Source organism: Procambarus clarkii, chromosome 11 (genome assembly GCF_040958095.1).
Source record: "Procambarus clarkii isolate CNS0578487 chromosome 11, FALCON_Pclarkii_2.0, whole genome shotgun sequence".
NCBI classification, from domain to species: Eukaryota; Metazoa; Arthropoda; class Malacostraca; order Decapoda; family Cambaridae; genus Procambarus; species Procambarus clarkii.
In genome coordinates this window covers 20,794,526-20,819,673 of record NC_091160.1, presented here as the reverse complement: position 1 = coordinate 20,819,673, position 25,148 = coordinate 20,794,526, and the positions used below count along the sequence as shown (strand labels likewise).

The window sequence follows — 25,148 nt, the reverse complement described above, 5'->3', positions numbered from 1 at the left end:
CCGGAGGTGAAACAACGTCCGAGAAAGCTTGCGGAACAGAGCAGAAGAGACATCCACCCCGAAAGCAAGCTACAGCGGCTCCACCAGCACCGCACGAAATGAGGCGACAGTATTTGGCACAAGATGACGGTCCTGAAACAACTAAGAGAAAGGACAAAACATCTCGATCAGAAATCGAAGACAACCTACAAAGTGACAAAATTTACCGAAAGGACCACCAGGAAATTTCATACTGACGTCTAGACGAAACTCGCAGGTGGGACACCATCAACTAAGCCACCTGATAACCATACAAGTGGTGATACACCCACGTCAAAAAGACCAGACCCAATCAGAAATCGAAGACAACCTACGAAGAGATAATAATTACTGAAAGGACCTCCAGGAAATTTCATACTGCCGTCTAGACGAAACTCGCAGGTGGGACACCATCAACTAAGCCACCTGATCACCATACAAGTGGTGATACACCAGACCAGATGTGAAGAGTGGAGGAGAAGATCGAACCAGCCATGTAACGGACCGGACCGATCTGCTGAAAGAGGCAGAGCCGCAGGAAAACCCTCGGGTTCAGACATCGAGCAAGAAGCGCTTGAAAAAAGACTGGCACCAGACAAAGGTCTGGTGTCAGTGGGACACCAGACCTCACTGACCCTGGCCGGCCTGGTCACCAAACCCCAGCCGAGAGACGAGGCGAGGCATCCGTGAACACGTCAAGCGAGGGCTCGGGGAGGCGCCACGGCACAGAACCCCGAAAAACCCGCAGAAGAAGCCGGTGACGCAGCAGCTGACGCAGGGCTCCTGTGATATGAACCCATTGATCGCGAGAGCAGCAGAAGGGACGACCCTGAAGAAACCAGAACATTGCCGAAGCCGGATCCGACCCGATGGGTAGATTAGCACGGCGAAGTTCAGGTTCCGGCACAGCTGCTCAAACATCCGACATGTGACCTGGGTGCCCTCCAAAAACAGCTGGAGGCGAGATCGCAGCTGCAACAGCGTCGCAGGAGGGAGAAACAAGGAAGCAGTCCGAGAGACCCATACTAGACCCAGCCAAGTCTGAACCTGAGAGGGAACCAAAAGGGACTTCCTCCAGTTCACCATGAACAAGGGACCCGGCGAGCTGGGAAAGAACCATATCCCTGGCGAGCAAACACGTGAACTGGCTGGGAGCCCACACCAGCCAGTCGTCAAGGTAAATCAGAACCTGAACCTCTAACAGAAGCAAACAGATCACCATGACCCGGTAAGGCGTGTGAACACTCGAGGTACCAGATTCAAGCCGAATGGAAGGCAATGAAAGCGGTAAGCTTGTCGTCCCACGACAAAACCGAGACAGCCACTGAACCCCGGATGAATTGGGACGCGTACAATAAAATTATAAAACCAAAATGCGTCCCAGAGGTCCCGAGACACCATCCAGGCATCCGGCGGCAAAAGCAGCCGGACCCGAGACAGAGTGGTCATCAGAAAGAGAGTGGGGGGGGGGGGGGGCAAAAGTCCCAGGATTCAGACTAGACAAGTCCAGTATGAATCACAGATCCGCACAGTCCCATTTTGGAACTGAAAACAGGTGGAAACCCACCTGAGGGATGTTGCCGTTTCGACTACACCCAAGCGAACCCACCTCCGGATGACCTGACAGAGCACAGGAGAAGAGGCTTGCCCTGCCAGCCCTGATCCCCCCGAAAGAGGAGGAGCGACCCAACGCCACCACAAGTCGGAGGAAACGATCCAAAATGCCCACGAATTGTGGGACCAGGTGAGAGCAAACAGCACGAGCCTCCCCCCGTATCGCCCTGTCAACTGGGCAACCTGCAAAAGGGCCAACGACCCCTACGAGAGCCCAAACGACGCTAAGAGCGATCACTGTGCCGATTAGAACGCTGACGGCTCCAGAGGAGGTGCCAGCCCCGAATCTAGCACTACTGGCTTATGACGACCGAAGGAACTCCGAGACCTGGCACGACCTTTCCAGGCAGGACCTCCATGGGTCTCCCCCCTTCCCGAAAAACCTACAAGTCCGACAAAGGCCGTCATAGGACAAAGCCGCCTGCAGAAAAAGCACTACCGCAGACTCTGCAAACAGTAATGGACAAAAACATGATGAAAATCTAAGAGCCAGGGCCCAAGACGATTAAAAAATTTGGACGAGCACCGCCTGTCAGCACGTGAGGCGAGAAGCGAAGAACAGACACCGCCTTCCTCAGAAACTGCACATACAACTTCACCAAAGCAGCCGTCACCCGAGCTGATGAAGCAAGCACACCAGACCCTGGCCCGGAACCCAGCTCCTCCACACCCAGCATGAGACAGTCCGAAGACAGCTTCAGCAGGGAAAATAAGCGCAAGACCGAAGCCAAGTGCCCACAGGTGCACAAATCCTCGGCCATCAGAGATGCCGAAAGGGAACCTGCACGTGAAGTCGCACCTGACCAACATCCTAAGGAAGGACGGGAGAGAACTAGCACACCTTGAGGTGCTCCAACTCACCCCCCAGGAAAACCTGAAAGACCATAAGCAACTCTTGCCATTCAAGTGCGCATTCCGACAGGACAAATGCCAAGCCCCCAAAGAAGAAAAGGCAGTCTGCCAACCAGAAAATAAAGAAAAAGAGGAGCCAAAATAAAAATGATGGCTTCATTATTGAGGCGTAATAAGGGTCTCACAAGAGATAACCCGCAATTGAAGGGGCCTCCCACACCTTCCTCGGTAGGATGAGGGAAGCCTAAAACCTCCAGAAGGAGGAAACCGAAGAACCCAAGGGAACTCGGAACCGAACCAAGAGGAGGAGTCAAACTCTTAACAAAATTGTACAAGGAGGGGGAAAGGAAAAACCCCTCCCCCTGTAACAACAAGCCCCTGCACCAAGGGTACCAAACACCCAAGCAGGGATAAGTGGGGCTCAGGCCCCCCAAGTCAACTCCTCCCCAGCCCCAGAATCCTCCACGTCAGGACCCGGGGCCGAGCCGTCCTCCAAACCCTCTGCCTTTGGAGAAAAAGCAGAGTCCACCGGAAAAGCAGGGATGAAAGGGGCCTCACTGGCATGGCCGAAAAGCTCCGGCAGGAGAACCAGGCTCGAATGCCTCCGCCGCTGATCCAGAAGTTATAGCTGCCTGCACCCAAATATCAGTCTCAGTGTGAATGGAGTACAAGCAAAGGACACCACTCCCAGGACTCCGGGTCATAGGTGTCACTGACCCCAACAAGCAGCAAGACGGAGGCAGACGGTGAGTGTCACCCCAAAACAGGGGGACAGAGCAACCTTCAAACTCGCACAAGGCGAGGTGGGACTCAGAGGTCTCCTACATTGGACCACTGAGCCCCAATGGGGGTTTCCAGGACCCTTAGGCTGACTGCTAAGGGAAGCTCAGGCGAAGTATTGCTAATCAGCTATCCCAGAGCTACCAAGCAAACAATCTAAAAGCTGAACCACTACGATGTGTGCAAGCATGGAGACCTAGTGGAGGGCCCCCAAAAACCTATCTGTGGTCCTAGCGTCACACCTGGCAGACCCCCGCAAGGCAAAACAAAACAAAAACAGAAGAAAAACCCTGCAAAACCACAATGTCTCCAGGAGAACAGAACCTGTCGCTATGCGTATATCAGACAGATGCACAGTACCTCGCGCCCCAGCCAGCGACGAAACTACCTCCTAACCCAAGGGAAAACAGGAGAAAGAACCACCCCCAGCTGAACCCCCAAGGGCGGGCAATCACCAAGCCACACAGAACCACACAGAGGTAGCTGCTCCTGAACGGCTCGTGGAAGATAACCCTGAGGCCGCAAAGGCAGTACTTACAGGGCACCTAGGGAAGGCGGACCTAGGTGCATGCATCCCCAATACTCTTGTGTTACGCCTGACCCACACACCACCAAAACAGAGCAACAACACTGCACTGCGCATAGAGTGGAGCCAGAGCAATCGACCATCACAACACAACAGCCTCTTGAACTGAGGAGAGTTGCCAGCGTGGAGGTCTGGGACCTTCCCCCATCCCCCTCCCTGGGAGGAGGGAGGGGGGTGCGCAGATGGATGCGCGGCGTTTGTGGTGACGTCATACTTGTTTCCTTGGTTTTGATTGGGGAGTTCTGTTGCTAGTGTGGCTTTCGGTTTGAGTTTCTTTGATCTGCAGTAGTTTGTTTTGGAAGTCCTACCTTTCTGGGTGCCTGTCCTGGTAGATGGCAGACAAAGACTGCTTCCAATTACACGGGGGTGTCTTTGGACCATTGCTCCTCATGCCTCTCTTGAGGTCTTGAGGGGCCAGGTTCTGGCTCTGGTCCTCGGTAGGCTTAGAACTCCTTCGATTGGCTGTTGCCACGGTCTAATATATACACATCAGCCCAGTATAGCTCCAGAGAGCCGAAGGGGCTCTCCACAGAAATTATACACACACACAAGGATTTGGGTCCACAAAATGACCCAAAACCTGTCGACATTATAAATGGGGTACCTGTAAACATGGAATGTCGGGAAGGACAAATGGAATATGTAAGTACAATCACCCTAGAAAGTGCAGAAACCTCCTTAGTACAGGTAAATGTACCGAAAGGTGTGATTTTTTTTCACCCAGAACTATGCAAGTAGTATCCACTCGATTTAACGGCCTCCGATTTACCGATCTGTCGGTTCCATCGACCGGTTTGGGAGACCGGTATCTGGAGCCTCATATACCAGTCTGGCGGTCAATAGAGCAATAGGTCTGTATTGGGTTTGTTTTAGCATCAGCGGGCCGCCTACTACTATCATTCCTGCTCTCACCCACACTGCAGCACTTCCCCCCCCCTACCCTCACCCTAAATGCAGCTCTCCCCCACACCCTCAATCTCACTGTAGCTCTCACCCCCCACACCCTCACTGCAGCTCTCACCCACACCCTCACTGCAGCTCTCACCCACACCCTCACTGCAGTTCTCCTACACCCCTACACTGCTGCTCTCCCCCACACCTTCACTGTTGCTCTCCCCCACACCTTCACTGTTGCTCACCCCCACACCCTCACCCTCACTGCTGCTCTCCCCCCCTCACTGCAGCTCTTACCCTCACTGCAGCTCTCCCCCCTCACCCTCACTGCAGCTCTCCCCCCACACCCTCCCTGTAGCTCTCCCCCTACACTTTTACTTCCTGCCCCCCCCCCCCTTCCCCCAAGAGACCCTTCTGGTAGGTGGCTCAGTAGATTGGATTGCTAGCCAAAGATATCTCCATATAATACAATAAAGCATTCACGAAACAAGTATTTTTATAATTTTTTTATTATCCTAATAAAATTACTAAACAAAATCTGTAACCAAAAATATATATGATGATGCACATCCAAAATTTAAGAAAGAAATCTGGCTAACGGGGTTGAATGTGATAGGCTTATCAGAGTGAGCCTGTCCCTCCCCCACCACCAACAGACCGCCCCCACCCCCTACATCCCATACACTCACTCTGCTTCAAGGTCCCGTAATTCAACTCAACATCCCTCCCTCCCTGCCTTCCTCACCCTATCTGCCTCCCCCTCCCTGCTTGTGCATCTCCCTCCCTGCGTGTGCCTCGCCCTCCCTGCTTGTGCATCTCCCTCCCTGTGTGTGCCTCTCCCTCCCTGCCTGTGCCTCTCCCTCCCTCCCTGCGTGTGTCTCTCCCTCCCTCCTTCCCTGCCCATGCCTCCCTCTCCCTCCCTGTCTGTGCCTCTCCCTCCCTTCCTGCGTGTGTCTCTCCCTCCCTCCCTCCCTGCCCATGCCTCCCTCTCCCTCCTTGTCTGTGCCTCTCCCTCCCTCTCTGTGTGTCTCTCTCCCTCCCTCCTTCCCTGCCCATGCCTCCCTCTCCCTCCCTGTCTGTGCCTCTCCCTCCCTCCCTGCGTGTGTCTCTCCCTCCCTCACTCCCTGCGTGTGTCTCTCCCTCCCTCCCTCCCTCCCTGCCCGTGCCTCTCCCTCCCTCCCTGCCTGTGCCTCTCCCTCCCTGCCTGCCTGTGCCTCTCCCTCCCTGCCTGCCTGTGCCTCTCCCTCCCTGCCTGTGCCTCTCCCTCCCTACCTGTGCCTCTCCCTCCCTCCCTCCCTGCCTGTGCCTCTCCCTCCCTCCCTCCCTGCCTGTGCCTCTCCCTCCCTCCCTCCCTGCCTGTGCCTCTCCCTCCCTCCCTGCCTGTGCCTCTCCCTCCCTCCCTGCCTGTGCCTCTCCCTCCCTCCCTGCCTGTGCCTGTGCCTCTCCCTGGGGCACAGGGAGAGGGCTCTCCCTTCCTGCCTGCCTGCCTCTCCCTCCCTGCCTGCCTGCCTCTCCCTCCCTCCCTACCTGTGCCTCTCCCCCATGCCTGCCTGCCTGCCCCCTGCCTTCCTGCCTGCCCCCTGCCTTCCTGCCTCCCTCTCCCTCCCTGCCTGCATCTCCTTCCCTCCCTGCCTGCCTCTCCTTCCTTCCATGCCTGCCTCTTCCTTCCTTCCATGCCTGCCTCTTCCTTCCTGCCTGTCTGCCTCTCCCTCCCTGCCTGCCTTTCCCTCCCTCCCTGCCTGTGCCTCCCCCCCCCCACCTGCCTGCCCCTGCCTTCCTCTCCCTCCTGTGCATGCCTCTCCCTGCCTGCCTGCCTGCCTGCCTCCCTGCCTCACTGCCTGCCTGCCTCCCAGCCTCTCCCTGCCTCCCAGCCTCTCCCTGCCTCCCAGCCTCTCCCTCCCTCATTACCTTCCCTCTCCCTCACTGCCTCCCTCCTCCTGTCACTATTTCTCCCCCTCTCTCACTACCTCCCACCCAAGCTCCCCCATCCATCCACTCACCCACCAGTGAGCCTTCACTGACACAATGAGTGCATTTGGAGCCGACATGGTGCATGGATGTTCCTTGATTGCGCAGATATGTCCAACAAAGTCACAGAATGGACACTCCAGCCTCATGACAAATCAAAACAATGTGCTGTGAATCTGTGGCATCACAGAGTAGAAGGCACTAAAGTGGTGGACCAAGTGGCTGTCTGTACAAAATATATCTTACCTGAATGTTACTTGAAATTTACCGACACTTCAACAACTTTGGAAATACTGGAGCCCCACATTTAACGACCTGGGTACAGCCTCATATAGGCCGATAAATCGAATGGATACTGTACTCCTTAGGCAAAAAAGAATGCTTCAACATGGAATGTCCATCTTTTCATATAAAAGGTACCAGGTGAATAAAACCAACAGACCTCTACTATGAAAACCTCCACAACTCTATTGACCAGGATGATTTTTTAGCAAGAGGAGGAGGAGGAGGAGGAGGAGAAAGGCAAAAAATGTCCAGACTCTACCATTAACTCAGTCAAATGCTAGAGAGGACACAAACACAGTGGCCTACCTACCATGGCCTCAGATATTAACACCAAGTAAAGCATCCAGCACTTACACAAACATGATAACATCATTTTTATTTGCCAACATCCAGGGTATAAAAATACGCAAATCTAACAAAGTTCATTTTATAGATGGCCTCCTACATGAGGCTCTAATGCAGTGTTTGTAGCCCTAACGGAAACCCACACAAAGGACTACCATGATGGTGAAATATAGATCTCAGAGTACAATTACACACAGAAATCACAATAGCATGATGCATCATATGAACAAATCCACAAGGGCCGTGACGAGGATTCAAACCTACGTCCAAAGGCATCCCAGACGCTGCCTTAACCGACTGAGCATGATATAAGCCGACATGACATGATATAAGAATTGCAACCAGAAATTCTACTGAATTTACTTGGATCCTGCAGCCTCTCCAAGACACAAACCAGGATTTTATGCAATTCTCCCATGCTCTCGAGCTATGTCAATAGGCCGTTCTACCTCTTCGCCCTTACTTCATGTAAGGGTAAGAAGTAAGGTAGCTTATTTACTTACGTACTATATGTAAACATGCAATCAAAAGGTTAAGAACCATTACAAGAGAAAGATATGAATATGTCTTTAAAAACTGGACAAAGAATTTGGGTAAATTATATTCTTTACTCACAAAGCATCATGCTCAAGGTAAGCCTCGTCCATCAGTTCTTGTAGAATATTTCTGTAATGGAAATAATCTCAATAGTTCAGAGGCATTAAAGAAATAATTGGAAAATTGATAACAAGAACAACCTGTAGCCAACTTGAAAACATTTGCCAAGAAAACATGCCATTATATGTTTGCCTACATAAATAAAAATTAAAAAAATACCTATGTTTTATTGTTACATTTTTACAACAATGATAAAACATATTAAGTTTAAAATTCTTAAAGAGCAATGGATAGTCCAATTTTTTTGGACAATAATAATCAGGCAAAGGAATAAACTGGTAAGCTTTATATAGAAACTGATGCACTGTAAATTCATACACAGAATATATAATTTTCAATAATAAAAGTTTTCTTTTAATTAAAATTCTAAAAGAAAAACTAACATTGAATGTAATGAAACCCCAATTTCTGTATGAGCCCCAGTGGCTCCCTGAAGCTATACAATGAGATGGTTCCCATCTACCAGGTTACATCAGCCATGAAGTTCTCAGGCCTACTGGGGACAAGAGCCTGGACCCCCTCACAGAGGTGTAGGAAGTGATAACATTTTACCTCCCTCACTATGGAAGGCATCCAGAAAGTTAGCGAGTCAAAACAAACCATTTCTAGGTTCAAATGAGACCCAAACTTTGAAACCTACCTAATGAATTCCCCCAACTATATAAACAATTAAATCTCTCGACGCTAATGGGAGCATGTTCACCCCACCTCCCCTACTCATTTCAGGGGAGGGGTGTGAAGGGGCTCACCACCTTCCTGGGGTCTGAGCAGTCAGTTATGGAGCAGATGCACAAACAAAACTTACCAAACAACCTGAAAGGGAGAAACCTGAAAGATGGGGAGATCAGCAAGCCACCGGGGCTCACCCAGAAATTGTTCTTTCATTACATTCAATGCTAGTTTTCTTGAGGGAAGCCCTTTCTTGGGGAAAGCCCCTTCTTGGGGAAAGCCCCTTCTTGGGAAAAGCCCCTTTTTGGGAGGGAAGCTAGAAGAAGCTGGTAGTTTTCTTGTAGCTCCCTGAAGTTAACTACCCATGGAGAAGAACACATGGGAACTTACCAGGGAGGATGCAGAACCACAACTACCGTTGTGGTTCTGCATTCTTCCATGGTAAGTTCCCGTGTGTTCTCCATTGAACTAGGAGAAGAATTGAACCGTTGAACTAGGATTAACTACCGTGCTGCGCCGAGTTTATTGTGAAATTCCCCCTGTGCGCATGAAATAAAGTATTCCCAAAAATTCTTTTTTCTTCGTAAAATGATAAATGCCCTTTCTTGAACATGTCTATGTAAAAATAAATACGAAATTCCACTTACTTTGGCTGTGGGGACGTGGACAAGGTGCGCTGTGACGTCATCAGGGGCTGGTCGTCCGTGCGTGACACACCCAGACACGGTCGCGCGGGCCCGTGATCGGGGAGCTGGTCGGCCGAGCGGACAGCACACTGGACTTGTGAAACTGTGGTCCCGGGTTCGATCCCGGGCGCCAGCGAGAAACGATGGGCAGAGTTTCTTTCACCCTATGGCCCTGTTACCTAGCAGTAAATAGGTACCTGGAAGTTAGTCAGCTGTCACGGGTTGCTTCCTGGGGGTGGGGCCTGGTCAAGGACCGGGCCGCGGGGACACTAAAATAGCCCCGAAATCAACTCAAGATAACCTCAAGATAGCCATTCAAGCACCGGGTGTTGCCATATATATATTTTCAATTATTTGTTCTATGTATTTTCAATGCAGTTTAATGTTTTTTTAATCATATATGATGCATATTTGTGTCCTTTACAATATGTATACAGTAGAACGTCCATAATGTTCCATGGAACTGTGATACATGTATCAGTAATGTGTCCACAATAAATGTTTATTGTTGCAATATTACTTGTTAAAAATTCACTAAAATTACAATATGTACAGTTTCACACACTATTTACACAGTAACACACTGTATTACACACTCAGTACTTCGGAAGTGAGTAATAATCAATGAAGTAGTCCATGGTACACAGCACAACTTCGCTCTCGTTGCACCAGGTACAGATAGATTTTCGCTTCCTGTTTCTTCGTTCTGTGTGCTTGCAAATAACGGACTCATGTACACCCTTGGCATTGGTACTTGTAGGTGGTATATAGCCAAGCTTGTAAAACATAAGGTAGTCTTGAAAAGATTACAGGAAAAGATCAGTTTGTAAGGTAGTCGTGACAAAATCGCTTTGTAAGGTCCCACACAGAAAGAGATTCAGCCAGCCTCAAAGAGTGTCTGTCAGTCAAGAAGAGATTCAACTATTCTTGAAAATATCTATGGAAAACATCACCATGGAAGCCGTTAACACTGTTCATCTATGCTACTTTTATCACATGCATCATCACTGAACGCAGAAAAAGATTCATCTATGTATCATCTAAATAAATTGGAGATAGCATAGGTGGGTATGGGTGGCGCTCGGAGCTACAACTGGATATGCTCACTGTATCGTCCTCATGGGTGCTGTATAAATCCACAAGGGCCGTGACGAGGATTCGAACCTACGTCTGTGAGCATATGTCTACCATGTCGTAGCTCAGTCGATTAAGGCAGCGTCTGGGATGCTCACAGATGTAGGTTCGAATCCTCGTCACGGCCCTTGTGGATTTGTTCATTGATGCATCACATTATTGTGATTTCTGTGTGTAATGAAGGAAGGGCGAAGAGGTAGAACGGCCTATTGACATAGCTCGAGTGCATGGGGGAGTTGTGTAAAACCCTGGTTTGTGTCTCGGAGAGGCTGCAGGATCCAGTAAGTTCAGTAGAACTTCGGTTTCAACTCTTTTACCATGTCGTAGCTCAGTCGATTAAGGCAGCATCTGGAATGCTCACAGACGTAGGTTCGAATCCTCGTCACGGCCCTTGTGGATTTGTTCATTGATGCATCATGTTATTGTGATTTGTGTGTGTAAGGTGCTGTATCACTTGCATCCGACCTTATTGCGCCTAGCTTCACCAATATTATGATCCCTTATGTTCTTCAAACAATAAGGGTTGAATTTCACCGACAGAGTGTGATCTTTCAACACCGCGTCAGACAGGTGTTTGGGAGCCAGAGGCGCATGCGCCACCCATGGTTACTCACTCAATACTAACCCAGCCAGCAGCCCTAGGGCATTTTGGGAATTTTTTCCAAGATGGCTGCCTCTCACTGGAGGTCCTAAGAGTTCATTTCGTACACAACCAACCGCGCAAACATTTAGAATGGGTACAAAAAAATCAAATAAGAGTTTTCTCAGTTGGCGCAGTTTCTCACCAACCGAGAATACTCGGTTGGCGCAGTTAAGTGGTTAAGAAAAGACCCCTGGACAAAACACTACCCAAAGTCACACATGGGCACTGAGGCCTGGGAACATTCACCAAATACCGGGTTGCTAGAACCCTGTTTGGCCATCAAAACTCCAGCGTGCAAATATCAGCCAAGGACATACAGTATGCAAACACAGCCATAAAATTATTGATATTGAGAGAAACATACTGCCTATGTATATGAAACATACATACATACATACATACAAACATGAGAGCAGCATACTGCCGAACAAAATGGCTAAAGGATACACCTCAGCATGGCTAGACTTAACACTGTGGGTAATCTGAGGAACACGAGGTTTGGAACAGGGAACCATGGAAACAGGACTAATCTGTTTAATCCAGTTTCCATGGAGCATCCACTGAAGCAAAATTGGTGGCATGAAGGTAGCAGTGGAGAGCTGCCACTGGACACAGCACATAATGCACTGCAGGCCAAACCAACCAAAAGTCAAAATTAACCCTTCAATTGCGCATCGCATCATATGATGCTTTGACCGACTTGCAGTAAATTGCGCATCGCATCATATGATGCTTTGGAGTACTACGCAAGATTTAAACGGCCCGCGGATACACGGGGTTCACCACACCTTCATCAGGGCTCTTGTAAACAAATGCCATTTTTTTTAAAAATCGTGGGCCAAACTCTAGGGTGTTAGGGGCCTCAGTATTGAGTGAGCTACCAAGCCTGACGCACGCAGCATGAGCTCACAGCACTGCTGTTCAGCTTGTGACCACAGCATCGCCTATAAATGCCATAATATATAATAATAATAATAATAATAATAATAATAATAATAATAATAATAATAATAATCTTTATTTAGGTAAGGTACATACATAAAGAGATTTACAAAGTTTGTTGGCTTTATAGATAGAGCTAGTACATACAATGCCTAAAGCCACTATTACGCAAAGCGTTTCGGGCAGGAAAAACATTAATGACTACAGCTTAAAACTAATGGGTAAAAAGAAAAGATGTGATGAGTACATATAAAAAATAGAGGTAAAAGAGGGGGGAACATTGTTGAAAAAGCAGCACAAATACAATTACAAATTATTACAGAAAATTACATTCAAACAGCGTTGATTTGAGAAACAAAAAAACAAAAAATATACATAGGTTGACAACAGGGGGGTAAGGTGGGTTACAGGGAATTTATTAGGTATAGCTCCGTTTTTAACTTAAACTGGTTGAGAGAGGTACAGTCTTTAACATGGTTGGGAAGGTCATTCCACATTCTGGGCCCCTTGATTTGTAGAGCATTTCTGGTTTGATTTAGTCGTACTCTAGGAATATCAAAACTGTATTTATTTCTGGTGTGGTGCTCATGGGTTCTGTTACAACCTTCTATGAAGCTTTTGAGATCAGGATTGGCATTATAGTTTAGCGTTTTATATATGTATAATACACATGAGAGAATGTGCAGTGACTTAATGTCTAACATATTCAGAGATTTGAGTAGGGGTACCGAGTGATGTCTGGGGCCAGAATTGGATATTGTCCTAATAGCAGCTTTGTGTTGAGTAATTAGAGGACGTAAGTGATTTTGGGTAGTAGAGCCCCAAGCATAAATACCATAGTTGAGATATGGATAGATAAGGGAGTAATAGAGAGTCACCAGGGCAGGGCGTGGTACATAATATCTGATCTTAGAAAGAATGCCCACAGTTTTTGAAACTTTTTTTGATATGTTTAGAATGTGTCCCTAGAAATTCAGCTTTGGGTCAATGAGAATGCCAAGGAATTTGCCATCTAATTTGTTACAAATTTGGGTATTGTTTATTTTGAGATTTATTTGATTAGAGGATTTATTGCCAAACAGAATATAGAAAGTTTTGTCAATGTTAAGGGTGAGTTTATTGGCAGTTAGCCACAGATGGACTTTATTAAGCTATTTACTGTGGCATTTAGAGCAAGGGGATCAGGACTGGAGTAAATGAAGGTTGTGTCATCAGCAAATAGAATTGGTTTGAGGTGTTGGGAGGCATTTGGAAGGTCATTAATGTAGATGAGAAAGAGGAGAGGGCCAAGTATGCTGCCCTGGGGAACACCAATGTTGATGGGTAGTGTGGGAGAAATTGTATTATTCACAGAAACACATTGGAGCCTGTCAGTAAGGTAGGATTTGAGGTATTGTAGGGAGTGTCCTCTGACACCATAATGATGTAATTTAAGAAGAAGGTTTTGGTGGTTGACAGTATCGAAAGCTTTACGCAGGTCCACAAATAACCCAGCAGGGAACTCATTTTGATCAAGAGCTGTATGAATCGAGTTAAGCATACTAATAAGTGCATCGTTAGTGCTTTTTTGGGGCCTGAAGCCATATTGGCAAGGGCTAAGTATATTGAGTTTGGCTAGATATGAGTAAAGCTGCGATAAAACTGACCAGGGTTCTGATAATAGCAGGATTGTGGTGATATTTGGCGCTGTGCGCCATGGAGGGAGGAGTAATGCTGTGGGAGGGAGGATGGTGGCGTTGTCTTTTGAGTGTGTGTGGCCACCTTTTATTGACTGCACTCACCATACCAGCTTAGTGGTTCGCTATGGTGAACACAAATGTAGATACTTATATATAACGTGTGTATAGTGTGAGATAAAAGCGAGAGTAGGAGATTGGGAGCCGCCATTTTGGTGAGGGAGGAGCGTCGTCTGCAGGACTTATCATGTTGTTTACTGATGACCACGATGGTCTTTGGGCACCATACCAGTTTACTTGTACAAGTATGGTGAATAAAACAGGTAGATATTTATATATAATGTGTGTATATAGCGTAATAACACCACAAACAGTATTGTTGTAGGAGAAATATTAGTGCGTCTGGCCTTGAGGGCGGCCCCCACCAGCTGACTGTGTGAGTAGCTACGTCTATCTGCCTTTACTCACCATACAAGCTTAGATGTACAGTTATGGTGAACAAAACATGTAAATACTTATATATAACGTCTGTATATAAAAGCAAAAACAGTATGGTGGGTGGAGAATGATGGCAAGGCAGGTGAGGTGAGGTGAGGGAGTGGCAGCCAGTCACTGCCTGCCACTGCCACTCAGCATACCAACTTAGTGGTTCGTTATGGTGAACAAAACATGCAGATACTAATATATAACCTGTGTATATAGTGTAATAACCGACAAAGTATTTGTTCACTGTTTGATGAACATAATTGAATCAACAATACGCACACCATATTTTTGAGTACAGCGATGATTCACTCATTTTATTATATAAATATATCACACTACACACTATTGAATAATATTACAGCAAAAAACTACGAAAAATCAATCAGAGACATTGAAATAATTAGGTAATTATCTCTTTGTGGAAACTCTGGCCTGACAGCTGGCGATCAACAGACCGCCTGGGACGCACGCTCAGTCAGCGCCTGATTTTTGTCACAAACTTGAAGATGTAATTTTAAATGAGGTCATATTCCCAAGGGGCTACTCAATTTGGAGACGGGACAGAAAAATTAGGAAAGGCGGTGGCGTTGCTGTGCTGGTAAAAGAACACCTAAAGGTGAAGGAAATAATGACTGCCAATCCACAAGAAGTTGACTTAATAGCGCTAGAGATCTGCTATGAGGATGATAAACTAATGATGATAAATGCATATAGTCCACCGCCAAGCAGCACATGGTCAAAGGAGGAGCTAGATAGTAAACGTGAAGGTCTTATAACAATAATGAGAGAGATTATAGCGAGAGCGGATAACGATAGATCACGACTGTTGATAGTCGGTGACTTCAACTTGAAATCCATAGACTGGGAAGCATATGAAGCTAAAACAGAAGATTTTTGGACCTGTAAATTTGTAGACCTCATCCTGGAAACATTCTTGTATCAACATGTTAAACAAGCTACGAGGATGAGGGAATCTAGAGGTTATCTAGAGATGATTTCGGGGCTTTTAGTGTCCCCGCGGCCCGGTCTTCGACCAGGCCTCCACCCCCAGGAAGCAGCCCGTGACAGCTGACTAACACCCAGGTACCTATTTTACTGCTAGGTAACAGGGACATAGGGTGAAAGAAACTCTGCCCATTGTTTCTCGCCGGCGCCTGGGATCGAACCCAGGACCACAGGATCACAAGTCCAGTGTGCTGTCCGCTCGGCCGACCGGCCGACCGGCTCGGACCGGCTGACCGGGAAGGGGACGTTCCCTCCATGCTAGATTTGATATTTACCAGGAAGGAGGAAGAGATATTTGACATTCAGTACCTTCCTCCCTTGGGTAAAAGTGACCATGTCTTTTTGGGAATAAAGTATGCAATGCGTTATAAGCTGGAAGAAAATAAGGAGGTTGAAGCAGTTGAAAAACCAGACTTCAGGAGAGGACATTATGGTGACCTTAGAAATTTTTTTAGTGAGTATAATTGGACAGACTTGATGCTAGGCAAGGAAGTGAATGAGATGTATGGCAAGTTTTGTGAAATATATGATAAAGGCACAAAAAAATTTATACCAAAACAGAGATGCAGAACTAGGAAACAGGATTGGTTCAATAGAAATTGCGAGAGGGCTAGAGACCGAAAGACACAAAAATGGAATCAATACAGGAAGAGGCCGAACCCCCAAACATACCAGCGATACAAAGATGAGAGAAACAACTACACGGCAGTGAGGAGAGAGGCAGAAAGAAATTTTGAAAAAGGGATTGCGGACAAATGTAAAACAGAACCAGGTCTATTCTATAAATTCATAAACAACAAATTGCAGGTAAAGGATAATATTCAGAGGTTGAAAATGGGAAATAGATTCACGGAAGATGAAAAGGAAATGTGTGAAACACTAAACGAAAAGTTCCAAAGTGTGTTTGTACAAAATGAAATCTTTAGGGAACCAGATACAATAAGAATTCCAGAGAACAACATAGAACACATAAAGGTGTCTAGAGACGAAGTGGAAAAAATGCTCAAGGAGCTCGGTAAGAACAAAGCAGCTGGCCCAGATGGCGTTTCACCATGGGTTCTGAGAGAATGTGCATCTGAGCTCAGCATTCCACTTCACCTGATCTTTCAGGCATCCCTGTGTACAGGAATCGTAGCAGACGGGTGGAAACAGGCTAACATAGTTCCAATCTACAAAAGTGGCAGCAGGGAAGACCCCCTCAATTATAGACCTGTATCATTGACAAGTGTAACAGTGAAAGTATTGGAAAAACTAATCAAAACTAAATGGGTAGAACACCTAGAGAGAAATGATATAATATCAGACAGACAGTATGGTTTTCGATCTGGAAGATCCTGTGTACCGAATTTACTCAGTTTCTATGATCGAGCCACAGAGATATTACAGGAAAGAGATGGTTGGGTTGACTGCATCTATCTGGACCTAAAAAAGGCTTTCGACAGAGTTCCACATAAGAGGTTGTTCTGGAAACTGGAAAATATTGGAGGGGTGACAGGTAAGCTTCTATCATGGATGAAAAATTTTCTGACTGATAGAAAAATGAGGGCAGTAATCAGAGGCAATGTATCAGAATGGAGAAATGTCACAAGTGGAGTACCACAGGGTTCAGTTCTTGCACCAGTGATGTTTATTGTGTACATAAATGATCTACCAGTTGGTATACAGAATTATATGAACATGTTTGCTGATGATGCTAAGATAATAGGAAGGATAAGAAATTTAGATGACTGTCATGCCCTTCAAGAAGACCTGGACAAAATAAGTATATGGAGCACCACTTGGCAAATGGAATTTAATGTTAATAAATGTCATGTTATGGAATGTGGAATAGGAGAACATAGACCCCACACAACCTATATATTATGTGAGAAATCTTTAAAGAATTCTGATAAAGAAAGAGATCTAGGAGTGGTTCTAGATAGAAAACTATCACCTGAGGACCACATAAAGAATATTGTGCAAGGAGCCTATGCTATGCTTTCTAACTTCAGAATTGCATTTAAATACATGGATGGCGATATACTAAAGAAATTGTTCATGACTTTTGTTAGGCCAAAGCTAGAATATGCAGCTGTTGTGTGGTGCCCATATCTTAAGAAGCACATCAAAAAACTGGAAAAGGTGCAAAGACATGCTACTAAGTGGCTCCCAGAACTGAAGGGCAAGAGCTACGAGGAGAGGTTAGAAGCATTAAATATGCCAAAACTAGAAGACAGAAGAAAAAGAGGTGATATGATCACTACATACAAAATAGTAACAGGAATTGATAAAATCGACAGGGAAGACTTCGTGAGACCTGGAATTTCAAGAACAAGAGGTCATAGATTTAAACTAGCTAAACACAGATGCCGAAGAAATATAAGAAAATTCACCTTCGCAAATAGAGTGGTAGACGGTTGGAACAAGTTAAGTGAGAAGGTGCTGGAGGCCAAGACCGTCAGTAGTTTCAAAGCGTTATATGACAAAGAGTGCTGGGAAGACGGGACACCACGAGCTAATTACCTAAGTGTAGTTACAGGATGAGAGCTAATCTCGTGATGTCCCGTCTTCCCAGCACTCTTTGTCATATAACGCTTTGAAACTACTGACGGTCTTGGCCTCCACCACCTTCTCACCTAACTTGTTCCAACCGTCTACCACTCTGTCTGAGAAAGTGAATTTTCTTATATTTCTTTGGCATCTGTGTTTAGCTAGTTTAAATCTATGACCTCTTGTTCTTAAAGTTCCAGGTCTCAAGAAATCTTCCCTATCGATTTTATCAATTCCTGTTACTATTTTGTATGTAGTGATCATATCACCTCTTTTTCTTCTGTCTTCTAGTTTTGGCATATTTAATGCCTCTAACCTCTCCTCGTAGCTCTTGCACTTCAGCTCTGGGAGCCACTTAGTAGCATTTGTACCTTTTCTAGTTTGTTGATGTGCTTCTTAAGATATGGGCACCACACAACTGCTGCATATTCTAGCTTTGGCCTAACAAAAGTCGTGAACAATTTCTTTAGTATACAGTACAACCTCGATTCAACGTACCCCGATTCAACGAATCTCCGGCTAGTTCGCACACTTTTCAGGCCGAATTTACTCACCCGGTTCGACGAACAATGGTTCACCAAAGCGAGGGATGTTTGGATTTGCTTACGATGTCCAGACAGAGTTCACAGACTGGTGGAAAACTTTCCCATTCTATAACAGATTACAATTAATAATTCTCTCATATGACAAGTTGGATCACACAAGTGGATCACACAAGTGGACCACACAAATGGACCACACATGTGGACCACAAGTGGTCCACAAGCTTACGAATTTGGGACAGAGTTCACAGAGTGGTGGAAAACTTTCTCATTCTATCACAGATTACAATTAATAATTCCTTCATAAGAAGTTGGATCACACAAGTGAACCATATGAACCAAACACCAGCCAAAATGGTCCACACAAACACCAGCCAGTGATCCACACAAGTGAACAACTGAGTTTCCATGATTTTCGTTCACTGATTTGGGGCACACGTATCTTTGTACAATAATTTAAAGGATGAAGCGTGATTACCTAGCTACATGTGGTAAAATCTCCTTATAGACATTTTCTGTGATGAAACAAGATGAGTGAGGGTGGACAGATAAGAGAATACTATACTGTAAACCTCACTTTACAGTGAGGTTTCACTCACTTTCGTCTGTGTGTCGTCATAGTTCAGTGACCCATGACTTTTGAAAGTTTCATATTAATAAATAATTTCTAAAACCAGTGTTTTAATAGCTTTTTATTATCCTAATTAAACTAAACTAAATAAAACCGAAAATATGCTGTAACATGATAGACATCTGCTCTTTGAGAAATTACTGTATGTTATTGGAACAACTCTAGCGTGAGTGGACGGGTCTAATCCCTGTACACACACCATGCATGTTTCATCCCTCCCTCCCTCCCTCCCTCCCTCCCCCTCTCTCCCTCCCTCCCTCCCTCCCTCCCTCCCTCCCTCCCTCCCTCCCTCCCTCTCTCCCCCTCCCTCCCTCCCTCTCTCCCTCTCCCCCCCCCTCTCTCCCCCCCTCTCTCTCTCCCCCCCTCTCTCCCCCTCTCTCTCTCCCCCCCCCCCCTCTCTCTCTCTCTCTCTGTCTCTCTCTCTCTCTGTCTCTCTCTCTCTCTGTCTCTCTCTCTCTCTGTCTCTCTCTCTCTCTGTCTCTCTCTCTCTCTCTCTCTCTCTCTCTGTCTCTCTCTCTCTGTCTCTCTCTCTCTGTCTCTCTCTCTCTGTCTCTCTCTCTCTGTCTCTCTCTCTCTGTCTCTCTCTCTCTGTCTCTCTCTCTCTGTCTCTCTCTCTCTGTCTCTCTCTCTCTGTCTCTCTCTCTCTGTCTCTCTCTCTCTGTCTCTCTCTCTCTGTCTCTCTCTCTCTGTCTCTCTCTCTCTGTCTCTCTCTCTCTGTCTCTCTCTCTCTGTCTCTCTCTCTCTGTCTCTCTCTCTCTGTCTCTCTCTCTCTGTCTCTCTCTCTCTGTCTCTCTCTTTCTGTCTCTCTCTTCTGTCTCTCTCTCTGTCTCTCTCTCTGTCTCTCTCTCTCTCTCTCTCTCTCTCTCTCTCTCTCTCTCTCTCTCTCTCTCTCTCTCTCTCTCTCTCTCTCTCTCTCTCTCCCTCTCCCTCTCCCTATCCATCCCTCTCCCTATCCATCCCCCTCCATCCATCCATCCCCCTCCCTCCATCCATCCCCCTCCATCCATCCATCCCCTCCATCCATCCCCCCTCCATCCATCCATCCATCCCCTCCCTCCATCCATCCATCCATCCCCCCTCCATCCATCCATCCATCCCCTCCCTCCATCCATCCATCCATCCCCCCTCCATCCATCCCCTCCCTCCATCCATCCCCTCCCTCCATCCATCCATCCATCCCCCCTCCATCCATCCCCTCCATCCATCCCCTCCCTCCATCCCCTCCCTCCATCCATCTCCTCCATCCATCCCCTCCCTCCATCCATCCCCTCCATCCATCCCCTCCCTCCCTCCCTCCATCCATCCGTCCATCCCCTCCCTCCCTCCCTCCATCCATCCATCCATCCCCTCCATCCATCCCCTCCCTCCATCCATCCATCCATCCATCCATCCATCCATCCATCCCCCCTCCATCCATCCATCCATCCCCTCCATCCATCCATCCATCCCCTCCCTCCATCCATCCCCCCTCCATCCATCCATCCATCCCCTCCCTCCATCCATCCATCCATCCCCCCTCCATCCATCCCCTCCCTCCATCCATCCCCTCCCTCCATCCCCTTTCTCCCTCCATCCATCCAGAATTGAAGAAACAAATCAAGTTAAAAAAAAAAAGTTAACTGGGTCAGAGTTAGGGTTATCAGCGAGTCGGTCCCTTCACCACCACCGACACACCTCCCCCCCCCCACCCCTACAGCCCATACACACACACACACACACCCTCAAATCATCCATCCCTCCCTCCATCCTACCATCAATCCATCTCCATCCTCTCCTTCCCTGCCTCCCTCCCAAGCTCTGCCTGCCTCCCTCCGTGCCTGTCTCCCTCCGTGCCTGCCTCCCTCCCTGCCTCTCCCTTACAAGCTCTGCCTGCCCACCTCCTCCCAACCTCCCACTGATTTGTGGCAGACGTATCTTTGTAAATTAATTTAAAGGCTGAAGCGTGATTAGCTAGCTACATGTCGTAAAATCTCCTTACAGACATTTTCTGTGATAAAACAAGGTGAGTGAGGGTGGACAGATAAGGGAATACTGTTCTGTAAACCTCACTTGGTTTTCCTTCGTCTGTGTCGTTATAGTTCACTGACCCATGACTTTGAAAGTTTCAGACTACTAAATCATTTCTAAAACCAATGCTTTAATAGCTTTTTATTATCCTAATTAAAATAAACTAAATAAAACCGAAAATATACTGTAATATGATAGACATCTGCTATTTGAGAAATTATTTGTTATTGGAACAACTCCAGCGTGAGCGAGTGGACGGGTCTAATCCCTGTACACACACTATGCGTTTCTCGTTTCAATTCGTCGCCACAGTTCAGTGACTACGGCTCCGAAATAATAAAATTAATAAATCATTTAATCAATGGTCATTTAACAGATGATGAGATTATACAAAATGTTACTGGCACTGTTGACGTTCCCAGCACCAGCACAGCCGTACCCAGCACCAGCACCAGCACAGCCGTACCCAGCACCAGCACAGCCGTACCCAGCACCAGCACAGCCGTACCCAGCACCAGCACAGCCGTACCCAGCACCAGCACAGCCGTACCCAGCACCAGCACAGCCGTACCCAGCACCAGCACAGCCGTACCCAGCACCAGCACAGCCGTACCCAGCACCAGCACAGCCGTACCCAGCACCAGCACAGCAGTACCCAGCACCAGCACAGCCGTACCCAGCACCAGCACAGCCGTACCCAGCACCAGCACAGCCGTACCCAGCACCAGCACAGCCGTACCCAGCACCAGCACAGCCGTACCCAGTACCAGCACAGCCGTACCCAGCACCAGCACAGCCGTACCCAGCACCAGTACAGCCGTACCCAGCACCAACCAGCACAGCTGTACCCAGCACCAGCACAGCCGTACCCAGCACCAGCACAGCCGTACCCAGCACCAGCACAGCCGTACCCAGCACCAGTACAGCCGTACCCAGCACCAGCACAGCTGTACCCAGCACCAGCACAAAAGCAGCTGAAGCCAACACAGCAGCAGCGAGCACCAGCAAAGCTGATGCAAACATCTAAAAACATCGTGTGTGAAGTGAACAATTAGAATAAGTGTTAAATTCAAGTGTGTACATAGTGTTAAAATTAAAGTTGCAATAATTCTAATGTACAATAGTTTTCAAGAACTGTATTGTAGTACTCAACATACAGCAAAACCACTTTTAATAATACAGTGCTAACGGCTTAATGCACTGCAGTACCTATTTACTGTAGAGCATTCACAACTTCACAAAACTTCAAGATGGACATAACTCCAACAATAAGGTAAATACATGAATTACAGTATTTTTAGTAGAGTAGTAAAATATAGGTACAGTAAGTAATATGATACAATGCATTTTTATTGTGTACAAGAAAAAAAAGACACTGACGCAAACGCCTCTTGAAGGTCACCTCTTGCAACGAATCCAACGCTCCAACGAACTGGGGGTGGTCCCATATAGTACGTTGAAACGAGGTTGTACTGTATCGCCATCCATGTATTTAAATGCAATTCTGAAGTTAGAAAGCGTGGCATAGGCTCCTCGCACAATATTCTTTATGTGGTCCTCAGGTGATAGTTTTCTATCTAGAACCACCCCTAGATCTCTTTCTTTATCAGAATTCTTTAAAAATTTCTCACATAATATATAGGCTGTGTGGGGTCTATGTTCTCCTATTCCACATTCCATAACATGGCATTTATTAACATTAAATTCCATTTGCCAAGTGGTGCTCCATATACTTATTTTGTCCAGGTCATCTTGAAGGGCATGACAATCATCTAAGTTTCTTATCCTTCCTATTATCTTAGCATCATCAGCAAACATGTCCATATAATTCTGTATACCAACTGGTAGATCATTTATGTAGACAATAAACATCACTGGTGCAAGAACTGAACCCTGTGGTACTCCACTTGTGACATTTCTCTAGTCCGATACATTGCCTCTGATCACTGCCCTCATTTTTCTATCAGTCAGAAAATTTTTCATCCATGATAGAAGCTTACCTGTCACCCCTCCAATATTTTCCAGTTTCCAGAACAACCTCTTATGTGGAACTCTGTCGAAAGCCTTTTTTAGGTCCAGATAGATGCAGTCAACCCAACCATCTCTTTCCTGTAATATCTCTGTTGCTCGATCATAGAAACTGAGTAAATTCAATACACAGGATCTTCCAGATCGAAAACCATACTTCTCTGTCTGATATTATATCATTTCTCTCGAGGTGTTCTACCCATTTAGTTTTAATTATTTTTTCCAATATTTTGACTATAACACTTGTCATTGATGCTGGTCTATAATTAAGGGGGTCTTCCCTGCTTCCACTTTTGTAGATTGAAACTATGTTAGCCTTTTTCCACACATCAACTACAACTTCTGTAGCTGATGTGTAGCTGATTTTGTAGCAGTAGTAGCAGCTACTGCCCCTTCTGCTTCCTGGGGCAACATAACAGAGATAAAGAAAAGAGGGACTTACCCGGGAGGCGGCCGCCACAAGCTCCTTAACGTGAAGTTGAGACAACTGGCTGCAACCTACGACCCAAAGCAACACAGAAACGCCCGGGAGCAGGAATGTTCACCAAATAACCGGTGATCAGAACCCTGGTTTGACCTCCAAAATTCCCTCGCCCGAATATCAGCCCAAGACATGTTGCCAAACACTGCAGCCAATGCAGCAAACTTCCTAACATCAAGAGAACGAGAATAGACCACAAGCTGGCTAGATTTAATAACCCTGCAGACGACCTAGAAGAACCAAGCCCTGGAACAGGGAACGAGAGAAGTAGGATCAACCCAAAGTACATCCCCAATCACCGAAGCCGAAGCACTCAAATAACAGCGGAGAGTCGCAACCGGACTTAACACATGATTCACCCCCTGCCTGACCAACCAAGCATCAATGACCTAAAAAAAAACCTCCGGAAAGCAGCTGTCTTGTTCTTCACTCGAAAAGGAGGAGAAGGCTGCAACCGAACAAACCTATCACCAGGACAGAGAGTAGACACCCCTGTGCCAAAGGAGAGCATGCAGCTCACTGACCCAGCCCCCAGAGGCCGATGCCAACAGAAACAGAGCCTTGGAAAAACAATCTTGAATCTAAGGGGCCACTACAAACTGCCTACTAAATCTGCCTATCTCCTTGAAAGATAGGAGAGCACCTTGTCCAAGGATCAGGACGGATCAGGTGGCGCATGAGCAGGCTAGAGATGAAACAAAGCACGAGAAAGCTTACAGTAGGGGGCAGAAGTGAAATCCACTCTGAACGCAAGCTGGAGCGGCTCTGCCAGCACCGCATGATATGTAGCGACAGTATTAGGAATCAAATGACAGTCCTGAAAAAGACAAGACAAAAAGGACAAGACAACCCGATCAGAAATAGAAGCCAACCTACAAAGAGAGAGAAAATGGCAGAAAGAATGCCAGGAAACTTTATACTGTCACCGAGACAAAGCTCTCAGGTGGGACACCATCAATGAAGTCATCTGATCACCATACAAATGGTGATAAATGCTGCTCATCCTCGCAGGCCTCCCTTCCCCGAGCGGCGCTGCAGTGGAGTGTGACGTTTGCTTGTTTGCTTGGGATTGGAGGGAGTTCTACTTCTCTTTTCAGTTTTTAATTGTAATTTTCTTACGATGTGCAGTTTGCTTTGTTATGCCAACCCTTCTGGGTGCCTAACCCTGGTTGATGGCAAATAAGGAAAACCTCCAATCACAAGGGGGGGTTTTCCAGGGCCATTGCTCTCTGCAACCTCTCGGGGGGGGGGGGGGGGGAGTTTCTGTTGGGAGCCGAAGGGGCTCCCAACAGAAACAAAGTCTTCGAGAATGAATCATAGACCAAAAGGGATACCATAAAACAAAAAACTAGCATTGAATATAATGAAACGCCATTTTCTGGGTGAGATACGGAGGCTCCAGAACCTGGCCAGAACCTGGCCCCCCCTCAGAGAGGCACAAGGAACAATAGCCTATAGAAACCCCCATGTGGTTGGAAGCATTCTATGTCTGCCATCGACCGGGTCAAGCACCCAGTAAGGTAAGCACCCCAAAACAAACCACTATTCTACTTAAAATATGTCTACTGAAAGCCGAACTAGTGGACAGAACTCCCCAAACGAAAACGAGCATGACGTTACCATGTCACTGCACAATTGTTTGCACAACCCCCCCTTTCCTGGGAGGGGGAAGGGGAAGCCCAAGATCCCC

General features: G+C 47.0%; 1 protein-coding gene across 1 annotated transcript in view; it reads right to left on the bottom strand.

Moving 5' to 3' along the window:
* Positions 1 to 25,148, bottom strand: part of TBC1D5 (TBC1 domain family member 5) — a gene marked incomplete in the record, with an annotated part of 601,299 nt that overhangs the window by 318,301 nt on the left and 257,850 nt on the right. The window contains 1 exon segment of the mRNA XM_045742746.2: positions 7,958 to 8,008. Coding sequence (XP_045598702.1) covers positions 7,958 to 8,008 — 51 coding nt within the window.